At 37.1% G+C, this 24532-nt stretch overlaps 1 protein-coding gene across 5 annotated transcripts in view; it reads left to right on the plus strand.

Annotated features, from left to right (window-relative positions):
* Positions 1-549: 549 nt before the first annotated feature.
* Positions 550-24532, plus strand: part of LOC149776048 (vigilin-like) — a 120911-nt gene continuing 96928 nt past the window's right edge. For 2 of the 5 annotated variants that reach the window (XM_089942293.1, XM_089942289.1), the window contains exons 1-3: positions 550-721; positions 1612-1725; positions 11895-12002. In XM_089942293.1, the coding sequence (XP_089798419.1) occupies positions 1705-1725; positions 11895-12002 (129 nt within the window). In that variant the 5' untranslated portion in view covers positions 550-721; positions 1612-1704. Of the gene's footprint in view, positions 722-1608; positions 1726-11894; positions 12003-24532 lie in introns of those variants that run through there. The other 3 variants (XM_089942292.1, XM_089942290.1, XM_089942291.1) reach the window with 2 other exon arrangements.

The raw sequence follows: 24532 nt of genomic DNA on the forward strand, positions 1-24532 counted from the left end.
TCACACAGAAGCTAAATCTGCAATGTGGTTTAGATTTACTTTGAGTTAGGCTTGAAAATAGGTTGGCTTATTGGTGACTGCATGTCACATTATGACGAGCACTGGAGATCAAATGCGTAACTTGGGCTGCAAATGAGTAGCCAACTTGGCTTACGTATTTACATGTATCTGCTATAGAGGTAAATATGTAAAACTCTAGATGGTTGAGGGTAGACCAACAAGTTGTTCTCCACCTTTTTTTTGTTTGTTTGACTGGCGGCTAATTTGTTATAGTACTAGTGAACTTTATTCATGTATAAGGCACATACTGATTCTTTTAGCTGCCTTGTCACAGGAAAATGTTCAAAATAGCTTTTTTCTGTCAAAAATGAAAGTAAAAATGAGGGGTTGGTGGTAGTGTTGGTTCTGTATAAAAGCCACCAGTTGCAAAAGGAATTAACCTTAACACCTCAGTCAGAATCTTAGAAGCATCCTTTTAACAAAAATCATTAGTTAGTTTTTGTTTGTATCTTTAATGTAATATTATTATTATTTTTCTGCAATAGGTCATCGTCGGAGGAAAATATGCCCCCCCCCCCCCCCGAAAAGCTGTCAAGTGAGACATCAACACCACTATGGGAACCAGACTCATCATGAAAACAAAAAGCAGTGACGTAATACACATATTGTTTTACGCGTGCAAGTGATGACAGTTGAAACCAGTTGGAACCAATTTTCATAGGTTGGACATTTTGAAAATAAATGCTACTTAAACAGATTAACGAACATCTTCAGTAGAAAAAGCGCGTTATTAAAAATTATTATCGACATGATTGTAAAATGAGGATTTAATTAATAAACAGCCAAGTTCCCTAACGCCGCCCCACTCCTCCCATTTTCTCGATGTCGAAGCGATTTTTGTTTCAATTTTTGGAGGTCCCTCAGTATCTCGCGCCTCGCTTATAGTGCTGTCAATGTTTGTGGACCCGGCTGTGCGCGAGTTATCGAGGGAGAGGTGTACATTTATGAAGAAAAGAATTTGTTAAAAGTGCACGAGTATTGATGCACAGTTTCCACAATTTATTTGAACAAGCATTTAGGTCCTGTCCCTTGTATAGTTTTCAAGCTGAATGATCCCAAGCCCCCAGGGAAACATCTTGGGGTTAGTCCTACAATGTATGACATATGACTGATTATGACATATGACTGATATTGTTTTTTTCAGGGTGGACCCTGGCATCATAAATATTAGTACTAATATTAGTACCCTTACTCGTACCTCGTCAACCACAACAAATCAAGTTGAGGCTACGACATCGTAGCTACATAAATATAGGATGTCTTACATTGTATTATTATGTGTTAGGAATACATAAAATAGAACTATAATAATCCATTTTTCATAGGTATTATTGTTCACCATTTTTGTGATGCCACTTTTCTATCATGTCAGTTTACTTAAGGCCAATTATATTTAATTGGTTCTGAATGAAAATGATTTGACCACCAACATAAAAGCAGACTTGAGTTACAGGTCAGACTAGCTTGTATTTTTGTACTTAATTGCACTTATGAACAGCAATAGTACATGCACTGGGCCCTTTGAAGAGTTCTTGTAATAATATATTTTAGGAGTGAGCATAAAGGTGAACTTGTATGGACACAAGGGTCTGACTAGTGGTCACTGGTAAAGAAGATCCGGTAAAGAAAGCTAAGCGTGATGTCATGGCACATTTACAAAAACAGGTATGTCATCATATCTATTATGTTATGTGAAGTTTTCAGTATTAGCACAGGTTTGCAAGAAGACACGAGCAGGAATTTAAATAACATGATTGTTATTGCAAAAGGTTTAAAAATACACACATTTTGCTATTGCCATCAACTGCCAATTCAAGTCTTCTTTATGAAGCATGAAGATTCATGTTCAAAGTTAATTAAATTGTCAAAAAACATATTCCTAATTACTGTGTATGCATAGAGGGTATAGATAAAGCACAAAGTTCTGTAGTTGTCAGAAGAACAAATAATATTTCACAGTATTTTTCATTATGCTTTTTGTTGTAGAAGGGGCATTCAGTGCTATTCATGTCCATTTCCCCATTTGTATGAAACAATGTTTCCACAGAAGTACTTTAAACAGACATAATGGAATTTAACAAAAATTGGTATGTTGACGATTAAGAAGATAAAGATTAAGTTTGATTCTGTTTTTCTGTAAAAGTTGATATAGTTATTGGCCCTTTTAGTGAAGTTCTTCTTCTTCATTTGTAGCATATTTGTGGGTAAATTTTTCCACTGGACACATTTTTGGATGCTCTTGTTTTTTATGTCATTTTTATCTTGTCACTTATGTTACATGGTCCATTATATGGTTGTGGAGTTTATTTCTAAAAAAAAGTCACATTGAATAGTCAGTGTGCAGAAATTGCTTTTGATCCCTCTCATATTTAGAAAATTAACACCCACCCCAATGTACTCTGCACTGGATGTGGGGGTGGGGGCTGTTGCAAAGGTGGCGCTATACAGTTTCGCATTTTGCATAGGGTTAGGATTTTAAAGAAAAAGAATTTCCCCGGCTTTCCTCACTGGTTATACTGGCTATTTAAAAAAGACCTTGTATATCTTAGGTATAATGCAAAGAACCTTTAATTCCCTTTATTTTGGTGTATGATTGATGGGTGTAATTTGGGTTATAGAGTATACAGCTTGGCCTTACTTCAAATGTGCACCTTTCAAAAAAGTGCTAGCTCTACTTGGTCATTTTCACTTCCTGAACTTCAGAGGTAAATTGTGTAAAAAAGAGCCGATAACTTTTTTTTACATTTTATATATTTGGTAATTCATTCATTGCACTTTCAGAAGCTGGCATTGTCTAGTCTGGCAAAATTAATTTTCCCTATTTTAATAGCTGCTATGTATAGTGTACTTTAGACTAATTCAGACTGATTTTTTAACACAAGGGAGCAGTCATTTTAGTTAGCAGAGTGCTTAAATCATGTAAAATTTCCAAAAGTACAATATCCAAAAGAAATATCATCCACATTACATTAATGTAGCATAGAGGTATGCAAACATTTTCTCCACTGTGCATGTTTTAAATGTGAACTACTTCACCTTACGTACGTCACTCTCTCAAAAGTACATATTATCTGGTGAGCGCCACCAAAGCTATTCCAGCTTGTATATTAATTGTGTCAGTCCATCCAGTAGCCTTGCATCAAAACTCTAGTTACGGATTTTATATATGTATTTTTTTCACACATTGTTGCTCATTGAGTCACCGAAGTTGGTCTATAGATGTGTAATGCTGAGTTCTTTAAGATTTAGTAAATCATATGTCACTGTGACCTGCATTTCATGGTTCAGCAAGTTTGACTTAATCACTATATACCTGTAAGAAGCCTAAACCAGGTCTTTTGCCCAATAAGTGGTCATTGGGCACCATTTACTCTGATTTGATCTTTAAACACAGGGGATGTTGTGTATGTGTGTGTGTGATTAGGATTTTTAATCTAGCTTTAAAACAATTTCAGTCATATTGCTATGATGTCTGCAGTGTGGCAATTTATAGTCATGTCTAGCATTGGGGCATCATGCCGCAAATATGTAGCATGATGTCCCACCCAGTCACATTATCCTGAAACCAGGTCGACAGTCCTATTACTAACCTCTTAATGCTGAACGCCTAGCGAGGCAACTGTTAGTACCATTTTTGCAAGTCTTTGGTATGACTTGGCTGGGGATCAAACCCATGACCTCCCTGCTTCCGAGGCAGATGCTCTAACCACAACGCCACTGGAGCGGTCAAGGGGGATGTTGTGATATTTATCAATTGTTAGCAGTATTTATTGTAATGTAACTTTGAGGCTCGGCAAATTATGTTGATAATTTGTATTGTATTTTCAGAATTATGAACTTGGTAACATCACATTTCTATACATACTGCAATATTGTCATTTATGTCACAGTTTATCCCCCAAAATCTAGCGGGCAATACTTACCATGGTTAACTTTTTTTCACAGCACAGTGAATTGTTTAATCTTTATGTTTAACTCTGTTTCTCAGATATTGCTGTCAGAGATGTTGTATAGCTTTTTATGTAGATGATTCCTGAGAAGTACTACACTTGTCAATTTAGACTTGCCACTGCGAATAATATTTCACACTGCAGCGACCCATATTAACCCTGCATTGATATGTTGTGCTGCAGTGATGTAACTTGATATATAGGATTAGTGATCATTAGTTCAAGACTGATTTACTAGTGATCATTAGTTCATGACTATGATTTATTAGTAATCATTAGTTAATGACTATGATTTATTAGTTATCATTAGTTCATGACTATGATTTACTAGAGACCATTAGTTCATGACTGATTTACTAGTGATCATTAGTTCATGACTATGATTTACTAGTGATCATTAGTTCATGACTAAGATTTATTAGTGATCATTAGTTTCTGACTATGATTTATTAGTGATCATTAGTTCATGACTATGATTTATTAGTGATCATTAGTTAATGACTGATTTATTAGTGATCATTAGTTAATGACTGATTTATTAGTGATCATTAGTTCATGACTATGATTTATTAGTGATCATTAGTTCATGACTGATTTATTAGTGATCATTAGTTCATGACTATGATTTACTAGTACTCATTAGTTCATGACTGATTTATTAGTGATCATTAATTTGTGACTATGATTTATTAGTGATCATTGGTTCATGACCAATTTACTAGTGATCATTCATGACTGATTTACTAGTGATCATTAGTTCATGACTAATTTACTAGTGATCATTATTAGTTCATGACTATGATTTACTAGTGATCATTAGTTCATAACTATGATTTACTAGTGATCATTAGTTCTGACATTGATTCTACATCCATACCACATGAGCCCTTACATAGATAAAAGTTATCGCTTTCTTCATTGCAATAATTTCGAGAAAACAATATTCTTAATATTGCATTTTTTCCCAAAAAGCTAGTACCACTGAAAACTGAAACAACTTTATGATTTCAGATTTCAATTTTTACACTAACGAGAGACATTCCCATGCAACTGAAGCTCTCTTAAAACTTGGTAATGTATAGCTGCTAAATTTCACAAAATATTGATATTTATGGTCCTTTAATAGCCTGTGGTGATGCATTTTGGAAAGCACTTGCAGGACAAGATTATGTTTGGCTAACAAATGTAGGCATTGACAATCACTGCTAAATGACTGATTTACTAGTGATCATTAGTTCATGACTGATTTACTAGTGATCATTAGTTCATGACTGATTTACTAATGATCATTAGCTCATGACTATGATTTACTAGTGATCATTATGTTTGGCTAACAAATGTAGGCATTACCAATCACCCATAAATGTTCTAAGGGCACTGAAAGTAAAAACAATACTCAACACATATGCTGATACAGATTAGGCTGATAAAAGCTAATCTGAATGATGGACATCTGAATGATGGACATTTGATGATGGACATCTGAATGATGGACATTTGATGATGGACATCTGAATGATGGACATCTGAATGATGGAAACCTGAATGATGGACATCTAAATGATGGACATTTGAATGATGGACAGCTGATGATGGACATCTGAATGGTGGACATCTGAATGATGGACATCTGAATGATGGAAACCTGAATGATGGACATTTGAATGATGGACAGCTGATGATGGACATCTGAATGGTGGACATCTGAATGGTGGACGTCTGAATGGTGGACATCTGAATGATGGACATTTGAATGATGGACAGCTGATGATGGACATCTGATGATGGACATCTGAATGATAGACATCTGATGATGGACATTTGATTGATGGACATCTGAATGATGGACACTGAATGATGGACATCTGATGATGGACATCTGAATGATGGACATCTGATGATGGACATTTGAATGATGGACATTTGAATGGTGGACATCTGAATGATGGACATCTGAATGGTGGGCATTTGAATGATGGACATCTGAATGATGGACATTTGAATGATGGACATCTGAATGATGGACTTCTGAAGTCTGGGCATTTGAATGATGGACATCTGAATGATGGACATCTGATGATGGACATCTGAATGATGGACATCTGAAGTCTGGGCATTTGAATGATGGACATCTGAATGATGGACATCTGATGATGGACATCTGAATGATGGACATCTGAAGTCTGGGCATTTGAATGATGGACATCTGAATGATGGACATCTGATGATGGACGTTTCAAACATTTCATCATGTATGATCGAGTACCTTGCCAATCTTTTATTGGCAGTGTTTACTCAAATTTTCTCATTTGCTTTGTGTTTTGTCTACTTGGAGCCAGTTTTGGCAGGTATGTGCTTCTGATGAATCACATATGATCATATTATACATGTACTTGCATTAATATCAAGGTGCAAAATAATTGATGACCTATCCAAATGTGTTTGTTTCATACATTTAAATTCTTTTTATGGCCATTTTAGAATTATATATTGTAAAAGATGTTTGAGTTTAAAATACAAATGATTCATATGGTAAGATTTGCTCTTGTACCATTCTCCTTTGAATATATTTCCCGATCAGAGTTACATTAGGAATATAACCCCTTCCTCCTGAATCCAGCTCTCCCAAAGATGAAAAATGATCTTTTTGGTCTATGTTTTATAGATAAAGGGCAATAGCTCTTGCACATATTGTGACCTACATGTGGTACCAGTTTTAAGCTTTTGCTTTGGACTGAAAACGTAATTCACATTGCCTACTGAAATCCATTGGAAATTGGTGCTACTTTTCATCCCGATTCCATTGAGGATTTTGTTATTTTCAGATGTATTAAGGATTATTTATAGGTTATATGCATTATGTTTTGAATTTTGACCATATTTATGTGAGTTTTTTCACCTATGCAGGTGTAGTGTCTGCACTCTCTGACCACAGGGCTTTGCATGGCTTCTTTGTAACAGAACATGTTGAATGTGTATGTGCACACTTTATATTTATTTATCACCCCTGGGATGGCAGGTGTCTCTGGCATTTTTAACACAGTTATGTATTTCTTTTATGTTTCTTTCCTTACTTTGTCATTTCAGAATTAACTATGACAACTTAATATGCTAAATACATGAATTCAAAACCCCAGGAAATCTAACTTAGGTCTTGTGTGCACAAAGTGTAGAATGTTTGTTATGTGCAGCATGTGCACCAGTTTATCAGAGAATAAATGGTCTACAGTTTTAAGGAAAACTGCAAGAAACAGGGAGCGATATGGAAAATCAAAGGACCAATAATACTGATGTTTTGAACACTAAGCTTGTACTGAGTCTTTGGACAGCCTGGTGGTTGATGCCATTACGTCTTGGGTAGGGGGAATGGATGAAGCTGTGACTTTTTCTTCACCATCTACACTGTATTTGGTTAACAGATGTGTTGTTTTGTTACACCAAGCAGCAAGAGAGGTGGTTAGTTCTGGCGAATTTTTCTGTCCTTCCATCTTTGTCTGGGCATGACCTTTGGGGTCGTTAAGTCCAGCTTTATAGAGTATACAAATGAAGTGAAAGCGCTATGCCACCTAGCTGCATCTCAGTTTTGATGCCTACTCACCCGCTGATCATATTGTCCAGTCCTCGATCCATAAAATCTAGTTGCACCTCAGTTTTGATGCCATTTCAGCTGTTGAGCATACTTTTTAGCCATCTCGTTCTTGATCCATGCAGTTCATTGATTTCGGTAACTTATCATCCTATGCCTTATCAGATAGAGGCATGGAATGTTAACATTACTTGGAGTCTTAATTATACAGCCATCTGTACTGCCATCTGTATGCCCAGCACCCAGGCTGGCTCTCTTTGTTTTTGACAGGCTATCTGTATCAGTTTTATGACTACATCCTGTGGATGTAGCTAGCCACTCATGGCTTACCCTCTTGGATGTTACTGTGGCAGTCTTATAACTACATCCTGTGGATGTGTTTGCCTTTTTACTCATGGCTTACCCTCTTGGATGTTACTGTGGCAGTCTTGTGACTACATCCTGTGGATGTGGCTAGCCTTTTTACTCGTGGCTTACCCCCTTGGATGTTACTGTGGCAGTCTTATGACTACATCCTGTGGATGTGGCTATCCTTTTTACTCATGGCTTACCGTCGTGGATGTTACTGTGGCAGTCTTATGACTACATCCTGTGGATGTGGCTAGCCTTTTCACTCATGGCTTACCCTCTTGGATGTTACTGTGGCAGTCTTATGACTACATCCTGTGGATGTGGCTAGCCTTTTTACTCATGGCTTACCCTCCTGGATGTTACTGTGGCAGTCTTATGACTACATCCTGTGGATGTGGCTAGTCTTTTTACTCATGGCTTACCCCCTTGGATGTTACTGTGGCAGTCTTATGACTACATCCTGTGGATGTGGCTAGCCTTTTTACTCATGGCTTACCCTCTTGGATGTTACTGTGGCAGTCTTATGACTACATCCTGTGGATGTGGCTAGCCTTTTTACTCATGGCTTACCCTCTTGGATGTTACTGTGGCAGTCTGATGACTACATCCTGTGGATGTGGCTAGCCTTTTTACTCATGGCTTACCCCCTTGGATGTTACTGTGGCAGTCTGATGACTACGTCCTGTGGATGTGGCTAGCCTTTTTACTCGTGGCTTACCCTCTTGGATGTTACTGTGGCAGTCTTATGACTACGTCCTGTGGATGTGGCTAGCCTTTTTACTCATGGCTTACCCCCTTGGATGTTACTGTGGCAGTCTTATGACTACATCCTGTGGATGTGGCTGGTCTTTTTACTCATGGCTTACCCTCTTGGATGTTACTGTGGCAGTCTTATGACTACATCCTGTGGATGTGGCTAGCCTTTTTACTCATGGCTTACCCTCTTGGATGTTACTGTGGCAGTCTTATGACTACATCCTGTGGATGTGGCTAGCCTTTTTACTCATGGCTTACCCTCTTGGATGTTACTGTGGCAGTCTTATGACTACATCCTGTGGATGTGGCTAGCCTTTTTACTCATGGCTTACCCTCTTGGATGTTACTGTGGCAGTCTTATGACTACATCCTGTGGATGTGGCTAGCCTTTTTACTCATGGCTTACCCTCTTGGATGTTACTGTGGCAGTCTTATGACTACATCCTGTGGATGTGGCTAGCCTTTTTACTCATGGCTTACCCTCTTGGATGTTACTGTGGCAGCCTTATGACTACATCCTGTGGATGTGGCTAGCCTTTTTACTCATGGCTTACCCTTTTGGATGTTATTGTGGCAGCCTTATGACTACATCCTGTGGATGTTGCTAGCCTTTGTACTCATGGCTTACCCTCTTGGATGTTACTGTGGCAGTCTGATGACTACATCCTGTGAATGTGGCTAGCCCTTTTACTCATGGCTTGGATGTTACTGTGGCAGTTTTAGATATGATGGCCACCCCTCGTCTGTGCCTCAGGGAATGTTATATATGGATATTGATCTTAATCTTGACCAGGATGACCTGTACACTGAGTCTTAGGATAAGCCTGATAATGATTCATGATCAGATTCCAAAATAGAATTCATTATTTCTTTAAGGTGGTAATAGAGGAATTTATGGGGTGTTGCCAAACTCCCTTCTTCTACACTGGCATGCAGGTTGAAGGCCTCATGTTTTTGATGAGGAGGAAGTTGGCTCTTCCTTCCATCTTCCTGCAGAAAATCAAGGAAATTGCAGAGTGTCAGTCTGCGAAGAGCAGTGATGCAGCCTTTCTATTTTTGTGAGTCAGCTTACAGCATTCTTTGCAGTATTGAGATACCTTCTTTGCAGATCTCTTTGTGTTGGACAACAACTAACCTGTGGTCAGTCTGACTACACCTGGTTCTGTATGGTAGATAAACACATTTTGCACATCACTTTGAAGCTCATTTGCAATATTGTGACTAGAACTTTGTTATTGGATTTGTGATAACAGGAGACAAGTAATATAGAATCATTTGCTGCACAAACCCCAAAACCAGCCATGATCAAATATAATACATGTAGACAATTTGCTAATTAGTTTGGGAGGCAATTGTATCAAGGGGATAGGAAACAAACTTTTCCTACCCAAATGCATTTGCTCTCTTACCATTGACTTGGACATTCATTGAGAAGCAGGTGGTGAAGATTGTTTGGAATCCACGTTCTCCAGAGGTTTTCTCCTAGTTTTTTTTTGGTCAGGACAGTTAATGGCATTTAAGACAGCAAAATCAATCTGCCTCTCCATCTGTCCAGATAATTTTGCCATCTGTCTTGATCTGATGGATGCATATTCATGTTCCCATTAATCTGTCTTTATGGAAATTTTGTGGTTTACATATGAGGAAATTGTTTCAGTTTGTGATCTCTCCCAGCTTGAACATAAGTCCATGGGCTTTTACAAAAGTTCTCCACCTTGCTGTATCCATGTTCCATTTGACTGCATCTACTTCCTCAGTGGAGTATTTTTCAGAAACGTATGATCATTTCCATTATAGACAAAAAAAATTAGTCTGATTTCCCTTTTATACCATCTAGATTTTCATATCAATTTGGGAAGTCTCTTTGTCCAGCCCATCAGTTCATCCCTTTGGGTATGGATTTTCTCACTCATCTCAGCCTTGTACTTCTTACCAACCATTGGACTTTCCAAATCTTCTTCCTCACATAATCCATTCCCTAAATGAAATGGGTCACAAATAGGTTCTGCAGATTGTTTGATGCAGGTGCAAGTCTTGTCTCACTGGGTGGTGTCTACATGCACCCGCCGAGTGGTCTAAAGCGCTCACTGTTCCGGATCACTGCCATCTCACCTCTGTCTGCGTGTGTTCGAGTCCAAGGCTCGGCTAGCGTGGGTACGTGGGAAAGCCTGCCAGTAGCTTCTCGTGGGTCAGTGGTTCTTCCCTGGGTTTTTCAGGGTTCTTCCTCCACCAGTTATACTGGCCGCCATATATAGCCTATCTTGTGCTGAAAAATGGCGTTAAACCCTAGAACAACAACAACAACAACTACATGCACCCATGTCAGATGACCTTGTTATGTCAAGAGTGTTCCTCTTCCATGCCGCTCAGTGTAATGGTTAAAATAGTATAATTCCTGGAACAGTGGCACAAATCAGGTTGGCTCAAGATAGGAATACCTCTCAAACAGCTGCAACCGATTTGACCGTGTATGCAGATGAAAGCACCTATATTTGGAGAGTCTATCTTTTACCAGAAATCGACACTGCCAGTGACCTTTGGGGTCCAAATGACATTTTATTTTTGGAGCAATTGTTTTAAGAGCATGGTCATGTGCATCATGTCAGAAACTCAGTGGTAGAAGCATACCTCCTCAGGCAGTGCAGTACCAATTCCACCCAAATTCATTCTGGTCTTGGCATTCCACCATTGGTGTGAACACTGCAACATCAAAATGTGGATCAGACATATTCTTGGCAGACTCATTGACTTGTCCCTCCTTCTGTTGGTCTTTGATCAGATTTGTCAGCTATGTGGGCATCTGATGGTCAATCTTTCTGCAATTGGGTGGAATCACAAACTGTCCACCTTCATTTCAACGGTACTGGATCTCGAGGCTTGGTCCATCTATACTCCTTCTACTCCTTCTTTCAGTTGGGAGGGTCTGTTGGCCTTTGCAGACACCCCCAGCAATATTATTTCCAAAGATGGCACCAAAATAGATATGCCAGAAGTGCAAAATGATTCTGATTTCATCTTTCTGCTGGGGCTTTTCCTGGATCAATGATCTCAAACTAGTGATAGATATATCCAGTAATATCCAAGCCAGGCCATTTCTTTTTCAACAGCCTTGGATGTATACTATTTTTTAAAATAGAAGAATAAATAGGATTTGAAGAAGAAAAAAGGTTATTGTAATTTATACTTTTCAGGCAAATGGTGTAATTCATGCTGATGTTCATGCACCAGAATGGCTGCATAAATTTATCATTGGCAAGAAAGGAGAAAATATTAGCAGAATCATTCAAGACTGTCCAAAGGTAAGAGAAACTTGTACATGTTGCTAAGGTAATGTGGGTCTTTTGGCAAACACCTCTGGTTTATAAGCTGCAAATATTTAGTGGTTTTTTGTGTGTGGTTGTTGAACTTTTGTATGCAGATTAGAGTTCTGGCTAGCACTGCTAGGATCTTGGCCATAAGGTTTGTGACAAACTACTGATATATGATAGCCAAATATCACATTGGTAATGGTGCAATTACAAAACAGTTTCCCATTGTTCTGAGATAATCATGATATTTTGGCAACATGTATGTTCTACTTGTACGCTATTATGCTGAACCATGTTTGACATTAATATTGCCAAGAAAGTCATAGTTTTACAACATAGTAGCCGAGATTTTTAAAAGTTAATAAGTCCTCTTACTAAGGAACCAATCTGATGAAGGTTGCAAATTCTCTTCTTTTCATATTGTAGCATGTGCAAAACATGAGATAATAGCATAGACTACATGCACTTCCAGTGCCACTGGTTTCAAAAGACAAGGGGCATAGATGTGACATCTTTTTTCATATATACATTTTCTAAAGAACAAGTTATACATGTTTACCACTCCTGCTTTTTATCATGCAGTTTACTGTGGACATTGAAAATCTATCAATAAATCAAAGGAAACAAAGTGGAAGGAATAAATAGAAATTCATAATTATTTGCAACAATATTTATCAAAGTTGAACATTCTTTCAAAATAATAATAATACCAATGAGGACTTTGTATAGCGCTTAATCTTTAGAAGCTCTAAGCGCTTTACAACATTAGACAACACCTATAAGATAAAAAACATATAATAATATTATTACAAAAACAAACACCACGAAATTAGAAAAACATTAAAAAATAAAAAACATGCTGAGAATATTTCAGGTAGGAAACATTATTAGGTCTTTAAGATTGTTCTTGCAGTCGAAATAAGTGAGTTTTGAGAGCCCTCTTGAATGTGATCACTGTGTCTTTGTGTCTAAGTTCAGTGGGCAATTCATTCCACGTTGCTGGGCCTTGGTATGCAAAAGAAAGCTGTCCATATGACTTTGTTTTCATAGTGGGAATAATGAGTATACGATTGTCAGAAGAGGAGCGTAAGTATCTTGCTAGTGTGTACACATGGGTGAGATCGGATAGGTATGTTGGACTAGAGTCCGACAGTGAAACGTAGCACAGAGAACAAATTTTGTGTTTGATTCTGGATCAAATGGATAGCCAGTGTAGGGTACAGAGCAGCGGGGAGGTGTGCTCTCATTGTGGTACTCTATGTATGATCCGAGCAGCTGTGTTTGGAACTTTTTGAAGTTTTTGGAGTAGATATTGAAATGAACCAGACAGAATTGAGTTACAATAGTCCAGTCTTGAAAGTACTAATGAACACACAAGTGTTTAGTGGCATCAACTGAAAGACATTTGCGAATTGAGCTGATGCGTATCAGCTGAAGATATGCAACCTTGCATATGTTCATGACATGTTGGTGCAATGTGAGAGTACTGTCCAGAGTAACACCTAGGTTTTGTACTGATTGTGTGAATCTAATGTTGGCATTGCTGATATTTATTGTTTGAGGTAAAGGATGTGACTGAGAAAGTCTTTGTGTTGTGATCAGAATGGCCTCAGTTTTATCATCATTCATCTGCAGCTTGTTCCATGTCATCCATGATTTCACATCAGAAATGCACCTCTCTGCAACTTGGATGGTAGCATCAACTTCAGTTGGGTGGCTAGATTTGTATATTTGGGTGTCATCAGCGTACAATTGGTGAGACACTGGATGATGATCTATGACACTTGAGAGCGGCTGAGTGTACAGAATGAAGCGAACAGGTCCAAGAACAGACCCCTGTGGAACACCACAACATAGTGACTAAAAAGACTATTTGAATTTAGATGAGATACAAGCTGGGATAGAACAACCTTTTCTAAGATTTTATATATGAATGGGAGATTAGAAACTGGGCGGTAGTTCTTTAAATCGTTATGGTCTAGTGTTGGTTTCTTTAGCAGAGGCTTTACAATGGCAGTTTTGAAAAATGATGGGAATTCCCCGGATGAGAGAGAGGTATTAATAACATCAGTTAGTGAAGACAATACTGGATCTGAGCACTCAAGCAGCAGTGATGTTGGAATTGGATCAAGTTCACATGACTTTGGTGCACTCTTCATCAGGATTGTACGTACAAAATCCATAGAGACAGGTTCAAATGCTGCTAATGGTTGCTGCTCAAATTCTGTATCCCAACTGTATGGTGATGACGAGTCAATTGAAATTGTGGTGTCAAGCTTATCTCTAATGGTTTGTACTTTGTCACGGAAGAAATTTGCAAACATGTCTGGAAGGACGACTGGAGAGAAGGCAGTTGGAAGTGGTGTTGATTTGTTCCTTGACATTAGCTTGTTAGTAGTCTCGAAGAGCTCTTTGCAGCTGGAACTTTGCATGATCTTAGTAGTGTAGTGGGCTGATTTCGCTGCATGGACTATATTTGTAACATTCTTCTTAGCAACTTCATAGATTTGCTTATGAATAGTGAGTCTGGTGGAAAGCCAGAACCTCTCAGCTTTACGGCGGTCTCTTTTAGCAGTGCGAAGCTGGTCCCTAACACTGCTATACCATGGAGAACACTTTTGAATTGATACTCTGCACTTGGTAGCTGGGGCATGTTTGTCAAGCAATGAACGCAGACAGTTATTGAGTTGTTCTGCGGTAGGAGGTAAGCAAGTTGTTAGGTTAGCTTGGATGTCGTGCATTAGTTTGGTTCTATTTATCGTACGGAGGTTTCTCTTAGTAGCAGATAAAGGTGGAGGGTTAGGGACTGATACGTCCAGATGGCATATAATGCAGAGGTGATATGATGCAAGGTCATGGGATACCAGGGAGGACCATTGAATGTTATCATCAGGTCTATGAAGAATCCAGTCTAAAATGTGACCATGTATTTGAGTTTCCGGGACAGTCAGAGTGAAAGTTGAAATCTCCAAGAATAATCAGGTTGCTCCAGTGTGAGTGTGGTTTGGACTAGTTCAAATGATGTGTGGTCGAAATTGAATGTTGCGGTGTAGTTAAGACGTTTTATCATGGTATTCTTTGAGATGACAGCAATTCCACCTCCGCGAGAATTACGGGGGAATGACTTGATGGAGTAACCAGTGGGTGTTAGATCCGCACACTTGGGTTTATCGCCTGATGTTTTTAGCCATGTTTCTGTCAAGAAAAATATGTCAACATTTTGGTCGTTGATAAAATTAACTATTTCTGTGCTCTTTTCCAGTGGTCCTACTGACTGGGCATTGAATAATGCAATGTGCAGAGGTATTTCTTGGATAGTTGACACAAAGGTTGATGAATTAATAGGGATTTGAATTAGGTTATCTAAATTAACAGTCTATTTTTTAAAAAAAAATTTAAATTTTTTTAAAATTGTTGAGCTAAAATAAGGGAGGTAACTGGGAATCATCTTCCTGTTCTACGCTGGCAAGCTTTGAAACAACGTTTCTTTTTTCGCTTCTGTTTACATTTAGGTAATGATGAATGTAGTCCTAGTTCATTTAGTCTAGAGCACAATGTAGAGTGGAAAGCCAAGGAGTGATCATTTAAAGCAATTAATGAGGGTCCATTTTAGCATAAACGGGTTGACTGGCGAGTGTCACATGATGGCGGTTTGTTCAAAAACAGTGGAGCAAGACAGCTGAGAAAAAGTCTAATTGCTCTCATTTTCAAAACAAGGAGATGAAAAAACACATACGAATTTAACAGCCAATACATAATGAACAAAATAACGAAGATGAAAACAGGCAACAAGCACAGATATCATGAAAATGGCACTAAAAAACGGAACAGCTGCTTCAAGCCGGTTAAGTGATAGCGGCCATCTTGTTTATATTTAACACAGATATGTAATTATGACAATTAGTGTTTGGCAAAACAGTGTAAGAATTTATTTTTTTGTGTTCAACATTCCAAAATCACTTAACAGTTTTAGACACATATCTAATTGTTTTTCTTGGCCATGCTTTGTTATAAAGATCCTAAATTTAATATTACCTGTTATTTCGGAAGGGCTGTAACATTGTTATGAAATACCTGATATGATGTGTCTGATATGTCATGGACTACCAGATTATCAAGGTGACATTGGGTACACTGTAGTTTTTTATTTCTTAAGTTTACTCTTGTTTTAATGTATGCATGGAAATTAAGATACTCGAGTCGTCTGCCTTGGACATGTGAAGTACCACCCACGTGCATGTTTGGCAATAGGTATAACTGAAGTACAGCACCCAGCTACATGTTTGGCAATAGGTATAACTGTGAAGTACAGCACCCAGCTGCATGTTTGGCAGTAGGTATAACTGTGAAGTGCAGCACCCAGCTACATGTTTGGCAACAGGTATAACTGTGAAGGACAGCACCCAGCTACATGTTTGGCAACAGGTATAACTGTGAAGGACAGCACCCAGCTACATGTTTGGCAATAGGTATAACTGTGAAGTACAGCACCCAGCTGCATGTTTGGCAATATGTATAACTGTGAAGTACAGCACCCAGCTGCATGTTTGGCAATATGTATAACTGCAGCAGATAGTGCAGGAAAGGGTGCAATTTATGCCTAGTCGTCAGATTGTGACTGTCATTAGGGTTGAAGTCTTTCTTCTAGTTCGAGCTATCAAGTTTGGTGGGTTGTGTTTCATATTATTATGTTTGAAATTGGTGGACTTGTTTTCAGTTTCATATTATGCAGCAATGTGCAAGTGTTTTATTCTGAACAATTACTACAGTGTTTTTTTATGTAATGTGGTTATTGTTGATATTTGTGGTTCTATTAGTCATAAATATAGATATGTGCATCTGCAAAACGCAGCTGAATATCATTTAGTTTGTTGTAATGTTAACTAATAATTAATGGGATGTTGTTATATGTATTAGATTTTGAAAATTTCTAATGTTAACTAATACCTAATACTTAATTAGATGTTGTTATGTGTATTAGATTTTGATAATTTCTAACCTGACTGTGACCAGGGTGGCCCTAACACTTGTATCCTCTGCACCTTTTATGCTTAATGGTATTTTCTTACTAACATGTCACCATATTGCATACATTATGGGTGAGTAAATTTTTCTCAGACAATAGAGTGACATAATTCATCCTGTTTGGTAACTGCCGGATTATTCCGTAAATTACCATAATGTTGAGAGTTTAGAGGTATATCTCTTTGCACACATGAACATAGAAATTACACTGCTTGTTAAATCCATGTGAAAGGCAAATTTGTAGTTGTCATTCATTTCCTTTGCTTGATTTGTCATTGTAAATATCGGCAACAGATGACATAGCATTTTCCTTGTACGTACATGTGTAGTCATGCATTTGTCACTTCGCTGAAAATGGACTTGTCCATTTTCTGAAAATGACTTTTGAGCAGGATTGTCTTTTACAATGAATACTTCCATTTGGAATGAAATGCATTGATGACATTGGTGTTAGGGACCCCTAGGCATAATCAGGTTTGAAATTATAAAACAATAAATGTACTAAGTTCTGTGCATCTTTTGTCTCATATGTGCTTTTCATTTTTAAATTGGTAGGGGTACAAACAAACAGGGAGGTATATTCAGACTATAGTGTTTGCCTACTAAAATTTTGCACAGTACTGTTTGACGACATAAGTTTAGCACAGTAGTGGTAGTATTTGACTACTTGAAGCAGTCATTGTAGTATTTGACTACTAAAAATAATCACAGTAGTATTTGACTACTAGAACCATGAATGGTAGTATTTGACTACTAAAACTAATCACAGTAGTATTCGACTACTAGAACCATGCACAGTAGTATTCGACTACTAGAACCATGCACAGTAGTATTTGACTACTAAAACTAATCACAGTAGTATTTGACTAATGAAGCCAGTCACAGTAGTATTTGACTACTAAAGCCAATCACAGTAGTATTTGACTACAAAAGTCACTCATGGTAGTATGACTACTAAAACTAATCACAGGAGTATTTGACTACTAAAGTCAGTCGTGGTAGTATTTGACTACTAAAACTAATTACGATAGTATTTGACTGCTAAATCCAATCACAGTAGTATTTGACTGCTAAATCAAATCACAATAGTATTTGACTACTAGAACCTATCACAGTAGTATTTGACTGCTAAATCCAATCACAATAGTATTTGACCACTAGAACCAATCACAGTAGTATTTGAGTGCTAAATACAATCAAGGTAGTATTTGACTACTAAAACTAATCACAGTAGTATTTGACTGCTAAAGCCAATCACAATATTATTTGACTACTAAAGCCAATCACAGTAGTATTTGAGTGCTAAATCCAATCAAGGTAGTATTTGACTACTAAAACTAATCACAATAGTATTTGACTGCTAAAACTAATCACAGTAGTATTTGACTGCTAAAGCCAATCACAATATTATTTGACTACTAAAGCCAATCACAGTAGTATATGACTGCTAAATCCAATCAAGGTAGTATTTGACTACTAAAACTAATCACAATAGTATTTGACTACTAAAGCCAATCACAGTAGTATTTGAGTGCTAAATCCAGTCAAGGTAGTATTTGACTACTAAAACTAATCACAATAGTATTTGACTGCTAAAACTAATCACAATAGTATTTGACTGCTAAAACTAATCACAGTAGTATTTGATTGCTAAAGCCAATCACAATATTATTTGACTACTAAAGCCAATCACAGTAGTATTTGACTACTAAAGCCAATCACAGTAGTATATGACTGCTAAATCCAATCAAGGTAGTATTTGACTACTAAAACTAATCACGATAGTATTTGACTACTAAAACTAATCACAGTAGTATTTGACTACTAAAGCCAATCACAATATTATTTGACTACTAAAGCCAATCACAGTAGTATATGACTGCTAAATCCAATCAAGGTAGTATTTGACTACTAAAACTAATCACGATGGTATTTGACTACTAAAACTAATCACAGTAGTATTTGACTACTAAAGCCAATCACAATATTTTTTGACTACTAAAGCCAATCACAGTAGTATATGACTGCTAAATCCAATCAAGGTAGTATTTGACTACTAAAACTAATCACAATAGTATTTGACTACTACAGTCTGACACAGTGATATATGATTACTGAAGTTAAACATTGTAGTACTGACTGCTATGTACAAACATCATATTTGTCAAATGTTAAGTACTTTACATTTATTTTAAGAAAAGCAATGAAATTACTCACTTAAGACCTTTGAAAAAGATTCACAACCATTTAAAATAAAATGAAAACAAAATCAGAAGAAAACTTCATTTCCAAGACCTATGAACTTGCTGTAGTTAAAGCTCATTGTAGGAGGACAATTATCTAACATGATATACAATTTCCACTTTTGTGGGAATAATTAGGGATTGATAATTTAATTTTCGGTGTGTGGGAGTAATTAGGGATTGATAATTTAATTTTCGGTGTGTGGGAGTAATTAGGGATTGATAATTTAATTTTTGGTTTGTGGGAGTAATTAGGGATTGATAATTTTATTTTCGGTGTGTGGGTAGGGACTTTTTCAAATGATATGATTGATTTTTTGTTAGACAAATCAGATTAGTGGTATAATATACGTGTTTAGAATGCTGCATTTTTTCTTCTTCAAAGCAGAGTCAAACTACAACCTTCATGCCCCTGCAATGTATGGGATGGGTGCTATTCAAGAACAGGACCCAAAGTCCCAAGTTTGATTATGGATTGGGGGAGCAATCTAAATTTTTTGCATGGGGCCCAAAATTTTGGATTATTGCACTGCTTTAAACGACATGGGAAGATGCCTGCCTTAGAGTAAGTGTGCATAAATGTGCTAAATTCTGTTGTCTGAGACAAAAGCAATGTGCAAAGAGAAACTAGAAAGTAATAACAAACTTGCATGTCATTTGTTTATCTTGTCACTATATTGTTGATAATAGACAACACTATATTGCATTGATAACTGCAGTTTGGCAGGTGGAGCAGTAAATAATACTGATTTGCAGAATGATTGACTTAAGATTATGAGGCTCAACATAATAAGATCATCTTGTTCAGTCATGGGGATGGGGCCAAACTGTACTTCAGCAGTAAAAGGTGCCTGTCTGACACCAGCCTGCACACCAGAAAAGTGAACCACAATCTTTCTTGTAATTCCCAACATGATAACTCCATGACCTTCCTTCACCACAATTATCATCAGGTCACAAGATCAGTATCTGCTCATGTTTTTCTATGGCTTGCAATAAACTTTGCCAAATTAATGAACATAATTGTTACAGATCTTTGTATGCATTGTCCCAAATAATTTATGTGCATATTTCATCATTAGTAAACCAGTCTCCAGGCTGTCAACAAGGGAAACAATCACTCCAGGCTGTCAACAAGGGAAACAATCACTCCTACTATCCACTATTTCATTTTGTTATGTAATTTTATTATTTTTTACAAATTAAATTTGTGTAGCGTACTCATTTATAGAATGTAAGCAGAGAGGGATGAAACTGTCTCGGAGAAAACAAGGATTGTTCCAGGATAGATTAGTAATAATGATAATAATAATAGCATTAACACCTATGGTAATAAAGACAGAGCTAAGTATAACCTGTCTGATTATAAGCAGAAATTGAAGAAGATATTATTAAGAAAAATGGAATTTGATAAGTAATTATTTATTTTGTTTCCCTTTTCTGGTAAAAAACTACTTATTTAAACATTGATAGTAGTTGGAAAACTATATTATTGGAAATAAAATCAGAGGCATTTAATTTTCTTTAATCAGAGTTTATTGCTATCAATATTATTATTATTATCATTATTATTATTACACGTTTTTGATAATTGACCACAATGATAAATTTAATATAAATCTTGTAATAATAATAAATACCTAACAAAATGGAATAACTGTCAAATGATAATATGTTACGTTTAAGGTATTCAGGATTTGCATACATATTTATGGTTCCCACAAACTTACATATATATATATATATATATATATATATATATATATATATATATATATATATATATATATATATATAGTATCAAACTCAGCTTCTGATATGCACTTGTTTCTTAATATCACTTATGATGTTTACACATTTTTTTTACAAACATAAAAGTCTTATTGACAGAAGGAGATGACATAATTTGAAATACTTAAGGTAACAGTTAGAAAAAGTGTCCTAGTATTTATAGATTGTAATGTTTCTTCCATGACTGATAATTTGCAGAGAAAAGAAGTTTTGAGAAATCATGGGAGAGTTGATTGAGGATATATTAGATATCTCCAAGTGAAATCTCTAGATCATGAGCTTTAGACATGTCAGGGTTATTTCATTAGATAAGTCAAGGTTATTTCATTAGATATGTCAGGGTTATTTCATTAGATATGTCAGGGTTATTTCATTAGATGTGTCAGGGTCATTTTCATTAGATATGTCAGGGTTATTTCATTAGGTATGTCAGTCTTATTACATTAGATGTGTCAGGGTTATTTCGTTAGATATGTCAGGGTTATTTCATTAGATGTGTCAGGGTTATTTCATTAGATGTGTCAGGGTTATTTCATTAGATGTGTCAGGGTTATTTCATTAGATGTGTCAGGGTTATTTCATTGGATGTGTCAGGGTTATTTCATTAGATGTGTCAGTGTTATTACATTAGATGTGTCAGGGTTATTTCATTAGATATGTCAAGGTTATTTCATTAGATGTCAGGGTTATTTCATTAGATATGTCAGGGTTATTTCATTAGATGTGTCAGGGTTATTTCATTAGATGTGTCAGGGTTATTTCATTAGATATGTCAGGGTTATTTCATTAGATAAGTATGGGTTATTTCATTAGATATGTCAGGGTTATTTTATTAGATATGTCAGGGTTATTTCAAAGAAACTGCTTAGTATTGAACCAGGATACATCAGGATGTCACAACATAAGACTAGTATCTTTCTTCATGCAATGCCTGGAGATATATTTGTGTTGGGATAAATCACTTGTAAGACTTAGAATTGGTTGATTCTGAAATAGAGACATAAGTGTTTATTGAGCAGACATATTTATTTCTTTTTCAAAAAGGCAATGAATATAAATTAAACTATGAGCAGATTTTATTACAATAGGCAGCTTTTGGTTTTTTGAAGATATTTTTCAATTTGCAGCATCTTTCAAATTTTACATCATAGTGAGTGGAAAAAGTTTAACTGTAGCTTGTGGCAGATTAATTTCTTCCAGATTGAAATCAAAATTGTTTTCAGCATAACTGCACCAAAAATGCAACAGTGCTTAATTTTTCTGCGTCATATGTTCATTCAGATCAGTGTAAATTTAGCATGCTTGCTGTATGTATGCATGATACAGTACACACTGGGACAATGTACTGTAATTTTCCAAGTCTGTTTAGCATGACTGCAGTGAGCAGTTTGAGCAAGCAAAGCAATTCATGCTAGAAATCAGAATTGTTGTGATTTTATTAGGTCATTGTGATTTTATTAGGTCAATTTAGAATGACTGAAGTATGAATATTTAGCATGATAGTAATCCATGCTGGAAGTCAGCTTAGGTGAGCATGTGTGTGATTTAGATTTTTAATGTAGCTCTAACAATTTTAGCCACATCACTGTGATGTCTGCAGTGTGGCATTTTATAGTGATGTCTAGCACTGGGGCATCATGCCACAGACATGTGGCATGATGTCCCACTTAGTCACATTATCTTGACACCAGGTTGAGCAGTCCTAACACTAACCTTTTAATGCTGAGCACTAAGTGAGGCAGCTGCTAGTACTATTCTTATAAGTATTTGGAATGACTTTACAGGGGTTTGAGCCCATGACCTCCCACATGTGAGACAAGTGATCTAACCACTTAAGCCTCTGGAGCAGTCACAGTGTTAATGTAGGAAATGTACTGCAATGTTACAGTATAGATGCAATATTTGACTGGCACAATTACTGTATGTACTGCGCTTTGAGTGCATGCTGCAGTATTTAACTGGCACAATTACCGTATGTACTGCACTTTGAGTGCATGCTGCAGTATTTGACTGGCACAATTACTGTATGTACTGTACTTTGAGTGCATGATGCAGTATTTGACTGGCACAATTACAGTATGTACTGCATTTTGAGTGCATGATGCAGTGTTTGGCACAATTACTGTATGTACTGTACTTTGAGTGCATGCTGCAGTATTTGGCAAAATTACTGTATGTACTGTACTTTGAGTGCATGCTGCAGTATTTGACTGGCACAATGACTGTATGTACTGTACTTTGAGTGCATGCTGCAGTATTTGACTGGCACAATTACCGTATGTACTGCACTTTGCATGCATGCTGCAGTATTTGACTGGCACAATTACAGCATGTACTGTACTTTGAGTGCATGCTGCAGTATTTGACTGGCACAATTACTGTATGTACTGCACTTTGAGTGCATGCTGCAGTATTTGACTGGCACAGTTACTCTATGTACTGCACTTTGAGTGCATGCTGCAGTATTTGACTGGCACAATTACTGTATGTACTGCACTTTGAGTGCATGCTGCAGTATTTGACTGGCACAGTTACCGTATGTACTGCACTTTGAGTGCATGCTGCAGTATTTGACTGGCACAATTACTGTATGTACTGTACTTTGAGTGCATGATGCAGTATTTGACTGGCACAATTACAGTATGTACTGCATTTTGAGTGCATGATGCAGTATTTGACTGGCACAGTTGCAGTATGTACTGCACTTCGAATGCATGCTGCAGTATTTGACTGGCACAGTTACCGTATGTACTGCACTTTGAGTGCATGCTGCAGTATTTGACTGGCACAGTTACAGTATGTACTGCACTTTGAGTGCATGCTGCAGTATTTGACTGGCACAATTACTGTATGTACTGCACTTTGAATGCATGCTGCAGTATTTGACTGGCACAGTTGCAGTATGTACTGCACTTTGAATGCATGCTGCAGTATTTGACTGGCACAGTTACCGTATGTACTGCACTTTGAGTGCATGCTGCAGTATTTGACTGGCACAGTTACCGTATGTACTGCACTTTGAGTGCATGCTGCAGTATTTGACTGGCACAATTACTGTATGTATTGTACTTTGAGTGCATGATGCAGTATTTGACTGGCACAATTACAGTATGTACTGCATTTTGAGTGCATGATGCAGTATTTGACTGGCACAGTTGCAGTATGTACTGCACTTTGAATGCATGCTGCAGTATTTGACTGGCACAGTTACCGTATGTACTGCACTTTGAGTGCATGCTGCAGTATTTGACTGGCACAGTTACAGTATGTACTGCACTTTGAGTGCATGCTGCAGTATTTGACTGGCACAATTACTGTATGTACTGCACTTTGAATGCATGCTGCAGTATTTGACTGGCACAGTTGCAGTATGTACTGCACTTTGAATGCATGCTGCAGTATTTGACTGGCACAGTTACCGTATGTACTGCACTTTGAGTGCATGCTGCAGTATTTGACTGG

The sequence above is a fragment of the Sinohyriopsis cumingii genome, chromosome 18, assembly GCF_028554795.1.
Source record: "Sinohyriopsis cumingii isolate HCF-2022 chromosome 18, ASM2855479v2, whole genome shotgun sequence".
Classification (NCBI taxonomy): Eukaryota; Metazoa; Mollusca; class Bivalvia; order Unionida; family Unionidae; genus Sinohyriopsis; species Sinohyriopsis cumingii.